This window comes from Hemibagrus wyckioides, linkage group LG16 (assembly GCF_019097595.1).
Source record: "Hemibagrus wyckioides isolate EC202008001 linkage group LG16, SWU_Hwy_1.0, whole genome shotgun sequence".
NCBI lineage: Eukaryota > Metazoa > Chordata > Actinopteri > Siluriformes > Bagridae > Hemibagrus > Hemibagrus wyckioides.
Genome location: NC_080725.1, coordinates 13,154,308 through 13,169,210, shown reverse-complemented (window position 1 = coordinate 13,169,210; position 14,903 = coordinate 13,154,308). Strand labels below are relative to the sequence as shown.

Here is a 14,903-nt window from a genome sequence, read left to right as displayed (position 1 = left end):
ACACCTTATATTGTCCTGTAAAATACTTTAGTACATTTTACAGTAAACTGTTGAAATTAATTACAGTTGTTAAAGTTCTGGCAGCTATAGTCACCAGGATTTTACTGTAAACCTTTTACAGTAGAGTACTGTAATAAATTTACAGTAAGTAACTGTTGAAATAAATTACAGTAGTGCCACTGTAAAAAAAATAGAATAAAATACTGGCTGCAAGAGTAGCTGCAAGAGTTTACTCTTAGCTGCAAGAGTTTTACTGTAATTTTACAGGAATTCTTTGTAGAACTCACAGTGCTGACAACATTCAGACAAAGAATTTTTACAAATTGGGCAACAAAGAGAACAGTTAAAACATTAGAGGTATCTTCTGGTGCTTGTTGGTTTTGTGAAGCAGCACATCCAAGCATATTATAGCAGGTGATACCGACTAAACACTGCAGACTGCAGATGGACTTTTGACAGTCTAGTTTAAAATGCTCTCGAGGCACTGGAATGGGAGTCTAATGGAAATATCGACGAGTTGTAATGAAACAGAAGGGTACAGAATCTATAGCTCAGAGAAAGAAGCCATTAGACACAAATGGATATGCATGCTTAATCACTTTCCTCTATTTATCATTCTCAATAGTTATATTTAGCCTTTATTTCGCTTTGGTAAAGGCATTTGGTTGCCAGGCATTTAAGCTGCAAGTCACGTGAGCCTCTTTTTGATTATAAACATCACTTGAAGAGATTTCTTAATATAACCTGGTGGTTTATCTGTTAATCTGCATCATCGGCATCACAGACATCAATGTAGCACGGATCGATCTGTACTCGCCTCTGGCAAAAGACGACCAAAGCAACAACAACAAAAATAATCACTAAGCTGTGGAAAAAGTATAAATTATATATGTGACGAGTATTTCTTTGTGATGAGTGAACATGGATTCTGGAAAATTTACTGCTACTTTCCAGCTGCTTTGACAATGCTAACTTTTAATACTAACATCTGACTTTTTTTAAGTTATCGGTGATCGAGGTTGAATTGCTTATGAAATGAAATAGAGGCCATAACTCCTCCAGTAAGACTGACAGGCACAGAGGCCACACCTCCCTTTTAGGTACTGATACACAGAGGCCACTGGGATTGACTGGCACAGAGACCACACCTTCTTTTCAGATACTGACAGGCACAGAGACCTCACCTCCTACATTGGGATTGTCAGCTAAAAAGGCGAAGTCTTTTTCTACTTCTGAGTGGAATCATTTAGCCTGATTTAGGCAAAAATACAATGACCCTTCATTCAAAATCACTAAGAACGTAAGAGGACAGGAATTAACTCAGCAATGCATGCTGGGAATTTTTTGTTTGTTTGTTTCCTGGACCATCATCTGAATTAATAAACAGTGTTAAAAGGGGAAAGTCTTAACTGCAAAATCTCTAGAAAACAATAAACCAAGAAAATGCTGCCTAACGGCATTCACGGCTGAAGAAGAAGTGCTCAGGCTAACATTAATCTTCTGTCTGATTGGTCATCTGGTTAATTCTGACTACAGCAAAAAATGTTAATAAAGGGTTTTAAAATTGGCAATAATAATTCGAAAATTAAAAGTTATTCCACTGAAATTCTAAAATGATGTTAATTCTGATAGAGGTGCAGCAGAATTTCAGCCTCTCTTCCTCTTTACATAAAGAGTGAATGCAGCAGCACTTTATTTCTCTAGTATGTCCAAACAGATCATCTTGCAGCGCTTCAACTTTCATTCTTATGCTAAGCACATCATAAACAATAATTCATTACCTCCTCAGTCAGTTCCATTCTTAAAGAAGTACTGAAAATCATCTAACTGGAACCTTAGGTACCGTTCTCCAATGGAGAAAGAAGCCCCAAAGACCCTATGCTAGCAGGGGTGCGATGAAGTTTGTGGTCTCTACTTAGCATTTGCCCCTCAGGGAATCCTGCCTGTTTTTCTTCAGCCGTCTTCCCCATGAGCCAGGCTCCCCTCCTCCACCCTCATCCCCCTTTCACCTGGACATGTTACCATGCCAACCAGCCCCTCTCTTTCTCTCTCTCTCTCTCTCTCTCTCTTTTTGCTCTTGTCAATGGAGACCAAGAATAGAACAAACATACAGAATTGATTTTCAGATGCTCACAGCAGCTGCTGCTCACGTTCATATAGTGGAGAAAATACGGCTATGAAGTTTTCATTCATTCTCCAAGACCCAAAAAGCAGCACAGAATTAAAACCACTGATAGGTGAAGTGAAGAACATTGCATATCTCCTGTCAGTGGTGTGGGATATGTTAGGCTACAAGGGAAGTGTCAGTTCTTCACTGGCAGTGAAGAACTTACGCTTGGCAAATGTGCAAGTGTAAGGATCTTTGATGAGCGACTTTGATGAGCCAAACTGTCATGGCTAGGTGACTGGGTCAGAGCATTAAAACTCTTGTGGGGTGTTCCTGGTGTGCAGTGGTTAGGACAACTGGTGAACTGGAGACATGGGTGCTCATGGCTCACTGATGCATGTTGGGAGTGAAAGCAAGCACATCAGATCAAAATCCCACAGAAGAGCTACTGTAGCACAAAAAGGTTAATGCAGGCTTAGATAAAAAGGAGTCAGAACACACAGAGCACCACAGCTTGTTGTGTAGCTGCAGAGTAGTTAGAGTGCCTATGCTGAACCCTGTATACCACTGACAGAACCTACAACGAGCATATGAGCACCAGAACTGGAGCATGGATCAATGGAAGAACGTGGTTCTTTTCCGTCATGGTTCTTACCTAGGGAAGAGATGACAACAAAATGGAAACAATCCCTAGCCGGCCGTCTCTCCCATCCATTATTCTGTCCAATGTTTGCAAACTGGACAATAAACTGGACTACATACAACTCCAGCAAATCACACGGCGAGAGTTCAGAGATGGATGCATCTTTGTTTTCACGGAGACATGGCTCAGCGACAGAGTTCCAGACGCCGCCATTCAGCTAGCCGGGCTCACCTTGTTTCATGACAACAGAAATGCAGCTCTGTGCAGTAAGACTCATGGTGGCGGAGTGTGTGTGTTTACATCAACACGGAATGGTGCAAGAACTCTGTGCTTGTTTCAAGCTACTGTTCATTGCTAGTGGAGTTTGTGACTGTTAGATGCAGGCCATTTTATTGACCGTCTCCAAGACCATCACCATGGAAGCCATAGAAGACCGCAAAAGTGCGTGCTCTGCTGAAGTCAAGAGTCTCCGCCTTCACAGCGGGGGACAAGACGGCCTTTAAAACAGCAAGGGCCAAACTGTCCTGAACCATCAAAGAAGTGAAGTGCGCACACACCCAGAGAATCCACGGCCACTTTCAGGCAATCACAAACTACAAGACCACATCACCTGCCTGGTGCTAGCGCTGAATGACTTCTATGCTCGGTTTGAGGTACAGAACAACGTAGCGGTGAGGAAGACCATGATAAACTTAAGGAAGCTGGGCTCTCTGCAGGCTGGGAATGTGGGCCATGCTGTTGTGCCTCATTGGGTTGTTTTGGGAGACAAGATGGAGTTGTACAGGGGCTTTCTCTCTGCTCACTGTCAGTAAACACGGAGATGACTGCTTACGTGAAAGAGCTCGCTATCCTCTGCTTATGCACTTTACTGCACAATTGAGCTTTTTCACTCAGAACACAATTCAATTAAACAATTCTGAACATCTAGACCTTCACATAGTTAAAAAAAAAAGTATATACTCCTAATTAAAGTGACCTCAGGACCCCTGTGGTTTTTATTCTTCACCACTCGTTATACTCTGCTCAAACGCTGCTTGGAATAAAAGCATCTGCCATGAAATGAATGAACACAATACATAATAAGAGCAAGCGTGCAAAGAAAGAGGCAAGTCCACTCATCTGCTGCTCCATTATGTAAATGTTTTAGCTTCATGAGGCTTCCGTAAAAGCCCCAATCACTCTAATTGGTCCTAACTGACTCCAGTAAACAATGATTGCTTGTCAGTGGGTTTTAGACAAGTGTGTTTAAAGCAGGAGAGAAGAACATCATTCGCCAGATTTAAAAGGTAGTTCATTGAAGAATCGCCATTACCAGTGTCATTTAGTCTGGCGTTTAGCATAATGAGATGGGGAAGTAAGTGATTTAGAAGGCCCGACTAATGCTGTGAGCTAATTGAGTCCAATCTGTGCATAAAAGTGTTACGGATAAAATCAAGATTTGTGAAGTAACTGAGTCCAGAGAGTCCAGTCCAGCTGCATACAAAATCCTTATTAATGTTATTTACCCATTTCCTGTTCAGGAACGTGACAGGAAGGGTTGCATGCAAATATGAAGGCATTTTTACCAAAGCCATGTAGACAGACATGTTTTCATTGTAGATAAACATTCAAGCAGCCATGTTTTACATACCTGGTGAACATGTACAGTGGTGTTGTTTCACCAAGTGGTCACTAGATGGCACATGACAGATATTTAATTTGTTCATTCTTCTACAGTAACCAGTTTATCCTTTATCCTCGGTCTCATGTGGAACTGAGGTTGGTATATACATATAGAATACTCTGTATGAGCCTCCAGATCATCACACACACACACACACACACACACCTAGGGGCAATTTAGTGTCTCCATTTCACCTTCAGATGAGAACCTACTGTACTGTACATACTAGGGATGCCACAATACTCAATATAATATTGAACCATTCGGTACGAATTCAATATGTGTATGTGAATCGCGGTTTTTTGTTTAAATACTTTCCATGTGTTTTATTACTCTCTGAACTGCCCGTTTGTGTTTGGCTGTACTTCATGTGCACTGAGACTGATAAATGCCTCCCAGCGAGAAAATATCCAATCAGTGAGCGCTAAAGTTATGGGCGTGGGACTGTGTGCCTGTGTGCAAGCACTGTTACACATGATTTACATAGGCAAATGGAAATACTTCCAACATGACTGCACATCTGCGGCGCCATCATCCAGCGATATCACTGTCTGGAAGCAGGATGGCAGAGCGGGTAACACAGGCATCCAAAAAGCAACAGTCCCTAGCTGATTCCTTCCAGCATTCATACCCAACTGGTTCCGAAAGACACAAAAAATAACAAATGCAAAAGGGGTGTTCATTGCTAAAGATTTGCAGCTGTTTTCAGTGATTGGTGATGTGAGATTTCGACACCTTATAAAAGTGCTCTACCTGCGTTACACACTACTGTCACATACTTTTTTTTTAGCACCCAGGTAATTCCTGACCTCTACGAAAAGACGCGCAACAAAATTGAAAGCGAATTGGCTAATGCACAAAGCCTTTCTCTAACAACAGATAGTTGAACCTCGCGGGCAACAGAGAGTTATCTCACGGTGACTGTTCAATACATGTCAGTATAGGAAATAAAGAGTGCTGTACTCCAAATCCGTCCCCTGTAAGAAAATCATACAAACGCTAATTTGGCAGAAGAGTTGACAAATGCAGTGAATATGTGGAAGTTGAGGAGGCCAAACATGTTATTCCCAGTAGCCACAGATAATGCTGCCAATATTGTGCATGCAATGTGAAGCTGATGTGCTGTGAGCTGCCAGTGTTCATCTTTTATATATCTTTATTTTTTCTATCTCACTATTTTCAATACACTATGAATGTGTACAAGTTGATTTTTGCATTTAAGTAAAATAAAGAGAATTGCAACTAAAACCAGTTTTTTTTCTTCTTAACCTCTTACGGTTCCTGTCACCTAAGCAAAGAATAATGAAAAAAACACTGCAATTTGGCAAGCCATCATAACCGAACCGAAAACTGTGGTTAAAGAATCGAGGTACGTATTGAACCGTGGGTTAACTGTATTGTTGCATCCCTAGTACATACACAACGGGATGACCTGCACCTCTGACAGAACTGAGCTCAGGATCGAACCTGGAACCCTGGAGCTTTGAGGATCTTATCTGAAAACCCAATCTGGAAAGTCTAATTAGCTACATACTTTTTAGGGTGAAAAATATAAAAACATGAATCAGTCACATCTAACAAATGCTTTGCCAGGTCTCAAAATTCAACAAAATTATCTCACAGCACAGTGTGTGTATGTGTGTGAGACATGTTGTAGCTTATCTTCTAGGTGTTAGCTAGAAGTAGTGAGCTAATCATTGCTAGTTCATGCGTAGTATTTTTACCTACTAGCTTATTCTGGCATGATTAAGGATTATGGCAAAGATTACTGGATAATCGCAAATAAATCAGACACTAATATGATCCAGTTATTCCTTTCTAAATTGACCCTAAGCTGTATATAGCGTTTAGAGCACAGCTAAATCTTACACCTCATCTTCAGCCCTAAATACAGATAAATTATATAAATGAGATTTTAAAAAACTTTACCGCTTATTGTGGTGTGTTTGCAGGTGTTTACTACGGATTCAAACAAATCCAGGCCTCAAAAAGTGTCCAAGTAGCTTGCTAAAACTCATGTTTCATGCTAGCTAAAGCACTAGTTAAAGGAGGGATAGAATATATTTAGAAGGTATTATATAATGTATTATATAACATTTTATTACCTTTAACACACAGTGTGACCTTTTGTTTGCTAACTTCTTGGGAATGGTTCGCTTGTCAAACGTTGCTAGTTAGATCTAAGTAATGCAGCCTTGTAGCTCATTCTGTTACAAAGTATAGATTGTAATAAAGATCATCTCAAAGACTCAAATGCATTTTAAGTGACCCCAAAGTACAGATATAACTTACAAATACAAATATGATTCTGTGTGTTTTCTGTATATAAGGGGACTTCCTGTGCCTCCCTCTGGGAAGAAGCGAGTCCTGATATAAACATCAAGCTTAATGAGGACCTCATATGGAGCAGACAGCAGAACAGAGCAGAGCAGGTCAGGACTCTGAGGGAGGTTTGGGTTACAGTAACACCGACGCTGAGAATCAAAACAACAACCTCAGGGACCTGCGGTGAGCATGGCGACATGGCACGAGGACATGCACACGATAGATTATTCCACTGTGTCATAAGTTACATCAAGTACACACTGATTGTGTGTGTGTGTGTGTGTGTGTGTGTGTGATGGAACTTCTAGAAATAATATGTCAAATTATAGATCTGCATTAGTCTTAGAAATGCTTTTACATCATCTTAATATCAAACTGACCAGAAAAAGAAAGAGGAAGATTAGAGAGAAGGAGAGAGAGGAGAAAAAGAAAGGACGAGGTGAGGAAAAGAGGAGCACTGAGGCGGAAAAGCAAAAGAGAGAAGAGAAAACGGGGACAGATGAATACTTGGAGAAAAGGAGGATTGAAGAGACAGACTGAAAAAGAGGAAGAGACTAACAGAGAGGGATTAAGAGGGAGATCAAGATAGACAGACAGAGGAAGGAAGGGCAAAAGAGAAACATGGAACATTAGCATGAAGAGATGGTGAGAAAGAAAGTCAAAGAAAATGAGGAAAACAGAGAGGAGGAGAGGGAGAGAGGTGAGAGAAATAAAGACTGAATAAGATAAGGAGTGAGAGAAAGAGAGAGAGAAAGGATACACACACACACACACACACACACTGCTTTCTCAGAGCTCGCTTTTCTACATGGCTGACTTTGCTTCAGTTCAAGGCTTAATGGAGGGAATATAAGTCTTTGGCTACTGAGCACAGAGATACAGCGCACACACACACACACACACACACAGTGCTAGAAGGGTACAGTATGGCTGAAGCTTTACAGCACCAGGCTACAAACTGCTGCCTCTCTCCTTTACGCCCCAGTGACCTTGTTCAACCTCTAGCTGTAAAAATACCACTACAGAATCTCTCTTTCACACACACACACACACACTCTACACAAACTTCTGGCCCTAAAATCAGCACAATCATCAGTCTTGCTGATCTAGTATTATTATACCATTGTAAGTATACACTGAACGGCCACTTTAATAGGGACACCTGTACACCTAATCATTTATGCAGCTGGACATGTGAAGAGCTTCTTGCCTGGAAGATGTGGAACCTGATGTGTGTTTTGAAGTTTATGCATTGTGTTGCTGCCACATGTGCAGGTGTTCCTATTATACTGGAAATGTGAGTGTATATAATGACTTTTTTTTTTAGAGGAAATTTAAATTTTTGTATGATTTTGATGTGTAACAATAAGTATAAAAAGAAAGGAAGAAACATAAATAAACAAGTAGTTCATATGCAAGTCCTTAATATGAATTAATGTAAATATATTTTTATTTGTGTTTATAGCCGATGAAAGAAAATCAATATGGAGCATATAAGAAGATGAAAATCTTTATTATTTAAACTTGTGTAGGTGAAAGAGGTCAATAATTCGACAGATGTAGCTATGTGACTTACTCTTGACGTTGAGGTACATGGACTTGCTGACGTCAGCTCCCACGTCATTGCTGACCTTACAGAGGTAGTAACCAGCGTCTTCCTCCAGCACATGCTTTATGAGCAGAGAACCATTGCTCAGTAGCTGAACCCTGTAGCCCGAGTTTAGTGCAATCGGGTGAAACTGAGGAACACCAGCACCTGCAAGAACAATCAAGAACTCAAATTAGAGAATGTCATCTGCACTGCTGCTTTAATCAGAGAAGAACCTCACTGCTGCTTTAATGTGAGAAGAACCTTACCGCTGCTTTAAACAGACAAGAACCTCATCTGTGCTTTAATCAGAGAAGAACCTCATCTGTGCTTTAATCAGAAAAGAACCTTACTGCTGCTTTAATCAGAGAAGAACCTTACCACTGCTTTAATCAAAGAAGAACCTCACTGCTGCTTAAATCAGAGAAGAACCTCACCGCTGCTTTCATCAGAGAGGAACCTCACCGCTGCTTTAATCAAAGAAGAAACTTACTGCTGCTTTAATCAGAGAAGAACCTCACTGTTGCTTTACTCAGAGAAGAACCTTAAGGCTGCTTTAATCAGAGAAGAATCTCCCTGCTGCTTTAATCAGAGAAGAACCTCATTGCTGCTTTAATCAGAGAAGAACCTCACCACTGCTTTAATCACAGAGGAACCTCAAGGCTGCTTTAATCAGAGAAGAACCTCACTGCTGCTTTAATCAGAGAAGAACCCTACTGCTGCTTTAATCAGAGAAGAACCTCACCTCTGATTTAATCAGAGAAAAACCTTACCAATGCTTTAATCAGAGAAGAACCTCACTGTTGCTTTAATCAGAAAAGAGTCTCACTGCTGCTTTAATCATAGATGAGTTCTGGTAAGTAAACTTTACCTTTAGAGTATTTCCATTCTATAGTTGGACGAGGTTCTCCGTCAGCAGAACAGTTGAGGATCACAGCTTTCCCATAGATCCCATCCTGATCTTTGGGCTGTACGGTGAATCTTGGTGGAACTACACAGAAAAAGATCAAAAACATTCCTCAAACAAATGCTACATCACCGAAACACCTTATCCAATGGTTTCCAAAATACATGGAACATTGATGGAGTTTGAGGACTAAAAGAGTTTTGAGATGAATACAGCATGTCCTGCTCACCCCTGACGATGAGCTGGCTCTGGTATTTGACGACAGCAGCGTCATTACGGGCGATGCATGTGTATGTGCCGTTGTGAACGCGTTGCAGGTTGGAGATACGCAGTGAGCTGGTGAAGTCAATGTTATCAATGGTGACACCCAGGCTGGCATTAATGGGCTTTCCGTCCTTCTCCCAGTTGATAGAGATGGGCAGATCACCTGAACGCACCACGCAGGGGACGAAGACCCTGTGACCAATGGAGTAACGTGGGAACTCAAAGGGCTGGATGAAGGGAGGGACTGAGGAGGAGGAGGAGGAGGAGGAGGAAGATCAGAATAACATAGTACATAAAACTTTATTGAGCTGCACTCACACTCAATTATTCACTATATCTGTTTAAGACATGCAATTAATAATAAAAACACACAGGAGCTAGCATGATGTGGAGTAATGTAGAATTCAAAATACAAAAAAACAAAATAAAACATTAAATTACAGCTAGTTTATTTGCAAAAACCGATAAATGCCATATTTACAAAAATGAACTGATTGTCGTTTGTTATTCTCCATATATAGCACGATCTGTACCCTAAACACGTTTTGACAAAAAAAAAAACGGTATTGTCCACTTTCAAGGCATCACGATTTCACGTTTTACTGCAAAAGCCGACAAGCGCCCGTGTCGTTTGTGAGCAAAAAATGATATATCCATTTTAGTGAATCAGCGCACAGTATTCTGGTCAGCTGACCAGGTTGCTAGTCACTTAGAAAAGACGCGCTTGCTGAGAGGAGTTTCATCGAACTGGATTAAGTGATCAAGTATGGATAATTTTGATGATTTGTTGAACCTGTGACATCTTCTTCATGGCGTAAAAGGACAATAAAAGCTAAAAATTAAGCAGCACGTTATCATGGTGAGGGAAAAGCTCCCTGTATTGCATGTAATCACAACAACAAAGTTTGTCGGGCATCTATATAGTCAGCTGAGGAGATTACAAAGATTATTATTTTTACTGCTCTTTACCTAGACCATTTGTTTTAAGTTAAACAATGTTAAATATTGCACTTAAATGCAATTACAAAGCAATTACTTGGTACTCTGAAAGATGAAATGTGGAGTTATCTGTTTTTGCTCAAAAACAGACTTTTAATAAATAAAAAACATACTTTCAATGAACTTTAATTTTGTACGTTACCTGTATTTTTTTGAGTTATTATTAATTAATCAAAACAATCCAACTGCAGTTTGATAGATCTTACTTGAAATGCACAATAAAAAATTTTTCTGAAAAAAAAATTCTGAAATTTTATAAAAACGGATATTTATAAATACAGAGTTTTTGCAAATAAACTCTTCATACATATAGTGGGTGGTATATATCAGGCAGCAAGTGAACATTTTGTCCTCAATGTTGTGTTAGAAGCAGGAAAAATGGGCAAGCGTAAGGATTTGAGCGAATTTGACAAGGGCCAAATTGTGATGGCTAGACGACTGGATCAGAGCATCTCCAAAACTGCAGCTCTTGTGGGGTGTTCCCGGTCTGCAGTGGTCAGTATCTAGTGGTCCAAGGAAGGAACAGTGGTGAACTGGCAACAGGCTCATGGGTGGCCAAGGCTCATTGATGCATGTGGGGAGCGAAGGGTGGCCCGTGTGATCCGATCCAACAGACGAGCTACTGTTGCTCAAATTGTTGAAGAAGTTAATGCTGGTTCTGATAGAAAGGTGTCAGAATACACAGTGCATCACAGTTTGTTGCATATGGGGCTGCATAGCTGCAGATCAGTCAGGGTGCCCATGCTGACCCCTGTGCGCTGCCGAAAGTGCCAACAATTGGCATGTGAGCATCACAACTGGACCAGAGAGCAATGAAAGAAGGTAGCCTGGTCTGATGAATCATTTTTTTTGCACCTGGATGGCGGGGTGTGTGTGGATTGCTTACCAGGGGAACACATGGCACCAGGATGCACTATGGGAAGAGGGCAAGCTAGCATAGGCAGTGTCATGCATAGGCAATGTTCTGCTGGGAAACCTTAGGTTTTGCCATCCATGTGGATGTTCCTTTTACCACCAACCTAAGCAATGTTGCAGACCATGTACACCGTTTCATGGAAGTGGTATTCTCTGATGGTTGTGGTCTCTTTTAGCAGGATAATGCGCTGTGCCACAAAAAGGAATGGTTTGATGAGCACAACGAGTTTGAGGTGTTGACTTGGGCTCCAAATTCCCCAGATCTCAATCTAATCAAACGTCTGTGGGATGTGCTGGACAAACAAGTCCAATCCATGTAGGCCCCACCTCGCAACTTACTGCTAACATCTTGGTGCCAGATGTGTGTGTAATTAACATGAATAAATAAGTATGCAAATAATATTTATTATGATATATTTATATATAAATATTATTAGATATCTAAATAATTATAAATGAAAATAATTTTATATATTTATTGTCCAAAGGTATAAGAACTACTGCACAAATAAATAAATAAATATTAATAATAAAATTAAATACATATACAAAAATGATTCAATTATTAGCAACCTATTTCAATTATTTATTTTAATGTTTGTTTGTTTATTTATTTATTTATTTATTTATTAAAAGCCAATACAAAGATCAAAAAGTACCTTATTTACAGCAAAACAAAGGCAATAAAAAGATAATCATTTAAAGAATTCCTAAATTTTTAAATAACACTTATTTAAGTGCTGAGCTCATTGAATATTTAATAATTAGACAGTTAGATCATATTTTCACTCTTTTCACTGTATATTTTCACTGTCGATCTCCAGCTCCAGCCGTTTACCTTTCACAGTGACGTGGACACTCTGGTTTTTAAAGACCTGTGGCTGGACCAGGACGTGGCAGGCGTACTCGCCCTCGTCCAGCTCCTTCTGCACGTTCAGCAGCTTCAGAGTGCCGTTGTTCTCGAATGCTCGCTGTCTGTCATTGAAGGGCAGCAGGTTGGAGTTCTTGTACCACTTGATGGAGTAGTACGGGTACCCGATGACGTGGCAGTGGATGTACGTGTCCCGGCCGGCGATGGCAGTGAGGTTCTTCATGGGGCGTATGTCAGCAGGACCTGGAGAGAAGGAGGAAGAAAAAAAGAGAAGGAGAGAGAAACTTGTTTAGAATGATTTGGGTGAACTGCAAAATAAAAGAACTAGATTTTAGAAAAAGGGGGAAAAAAATGTTTGATTAAAGTTAAAATGATGTCACAAAATTTGCCACTTTTCTTCCATGTAACGGAATATCTGTGAAATGAGTTACTTTGTTATAGCAGCTCAATGTTTTATTCAAATCATTCAAACCTGAAGCTTGTCAAACTACTTACAAAATCCAAAAAGCTCTGATGCTGGAGACTCCTTTCACACATGCTCTTTTATACACTTTTATAAATCTATCTAGTGTATGAGCCCCTGCATTTCTACAGAAATTTTGAGCATTCATATAAATCTGTGAGGTGCTGATACACAACAGCTTCTGACCAATCAGAATTGAGATTTTAACATTGCTGTGGATTAAGAGAGAGAGACGTGAGAGAGAGAGAGAGAGAGAGAGAGAGAGAGAATTCTAAGGCATTAAATTAAAGGCAGCAGAGAACGAAGTAACAAGCAAATGAAAAAACAAATAGTAGAAATAAACAGCAAATGTGATATGAATTGTTACAGATGCTGATGTTTCACAGACCTGTAGGAAAGACAGTGGATAGAAACATTAAGTCTGATGGAAATTAGTTCCCTAACAGAAAATTAATTAAAAAAAAAAAGAAGAAGCATGGTATTGTTAATATTTAATATCTTATGTGACTTGTGTGTGTGTTTTCGGAGGAGCTGATCTGACAAGCACCTCTTACGTTTATTCGAGCCTGGTAGGAGACCGTGCCCGCCGAGTTGTTGCATGTGCACCGGTAGACGCCGCTGTCCCGGACCTGTGTGTGAGAGATGTTCAGGTAGCTGACCACGTTGCCCTCAGCCGTGATGCTGTGGCCCATGCGGTGCCGGCTGTCCTTTACCACCACGTCGTCATCCAGTGTCCACGTCACCACCGGCTGCGGCGTCCCTTTTACATGACACATCAAGGAGACGAACTCGTTTGGGCTCACCACTTTCTCGCTGAAGGCAGACAGGATCTTGGGGGTGCCGTCTGTCGAGAAATTAGGAAATATGCAGGACTGGTGTAAAGCTTGTGTCTAACTGGCTTTGACTTGACCAAATAATGTAGCGCAAAAACAGTGTCTATCACCCAAAATCTTAAATAACCACATCCAGTCCTATAGTGATGTCATACAGTCTTCCTGTCATCTACAAACGCAAGCAAAACTTCACCTAATTGGTGGATGCTGGAATGTTACGATGCAGAAATCTCATCTCACTTTATTCCAATTTGGTATCACTTCCCTCTCTAGACTCCTCCCCCCAAAGTCAATTGTATTGGAAAATGAATTTACATAATCTTACATGTTGGTTTGTTGAAAGCATAAGAAGATCTTTGAGCGTACGTACAGAGAAGATTTTGGGTGAGTGAAACTTACAAATAGTAAAATATTGCTAGGAACTGGCTTAATGATCTTAGATTTGATTTAGTGTAATCTCATAAACTGATTACATGTTTGCTACGATGTCAATTTTTGCAGATTTCAAATATCTAACTGGAAATAACGTAATCTTTAATAGTGAATCCACACACTTGCACCTAGTTTCATTGACCTTTACCTTCTAAAATGACCTGCACAAAGTCCTGAGCTGAGATCTTGCCCTTCCTGGCAAAGCACTGGTAAGCTCCTCCATCACTCTTGGCCATGCCATCCATCACGAGGTTCTCTTTGTTGATCCCGTTCATGTGGACGCTGCCACCGGCGTTGATCTTGTCGCCATTGCGGTACCAAGAGAGCTCGTACTCATCCGACCCGGTGACGCTGCAGGCCAGGGAAACCTGGCTACCCACGCTGCCTTTCACCTTCCTGGGACTGACCACCACTCGCAGCGGCTCTGAAAAAAACCGTCACACTGAGCATCATCGATAGAGTATAAAATGCAAAATAATAGGATGTGCTAGATCATAATCATGCTCTTTATGTACAAAATGAGCTACAACATGTCAGTTATTTATTTCAATTCTCACCATCATCACATTCATACACTATATCATAATTATAGTGCAAGCTGTTTTTGGTTCAATCAAACTGCCTTTCACCGTGAAGAAAATAACACTCTTTTAGTCCTTGTTTTCTTTCCCTTTTTTTAAGGAAAAGGAAAGTGCACAGTTTTAAAGCCCATGGTCGTGATCCTGGTATAAAAAATCTGGCAACGTTTGAGCTGTAAAGTGATTTTAAAGTGATCAACTTGACAGCAGGAATGTAACCGGAAATAAATACTCGGAAAACTTTCCCTGTGTAAATATTGCTGTAACTTTTTGAGACTAAACATCTCATGTACTTGTAGCCAGCAATCACATGAT

At 40.4% G+C, this 14,903-nt stretch overlaps 1 protein-coding gene across 1 annotated transcript in view; it reads right to left on the bottom strand.

Annotated features, from left to right (window-relative positions):
* The window catches only part of dscama (Down syndrome cell adhesion molecule a), a 69,519-nt gene that overhangs the window by 17,689 nt on the left and 36,927 nt on the right, over positions 1–14,903 (bottom strand). Inside the window, exons 6-11 of the mRNA XM_058411389.1 lie at positions 14,159–14,434; positions 13,293–13,589; positions 12,250–12,525; positions 9,463–9,741; positions 9,198–9,317; positions 8,315–8,494 (exon numbers count right to left, since the gene is read on the bottom strand). Coding sequence (XP_058267372.1) covers positions 8,315–8,494; positions 9,198–9,317; positions 9,463–9,741; positions 12,250–12,525; positions 13,293–13,589; positions 14,159–14,434 — 1,428 coding nt within the window. The remainder of the gene's footprint in view (positions 1–8,314; positions 8,495–9,197; positions 9,318–9,462; positions 9,742–12,249; positions 12,526–13,292; positions 13,590–14,158; positions 14,435–14,903) is intronic.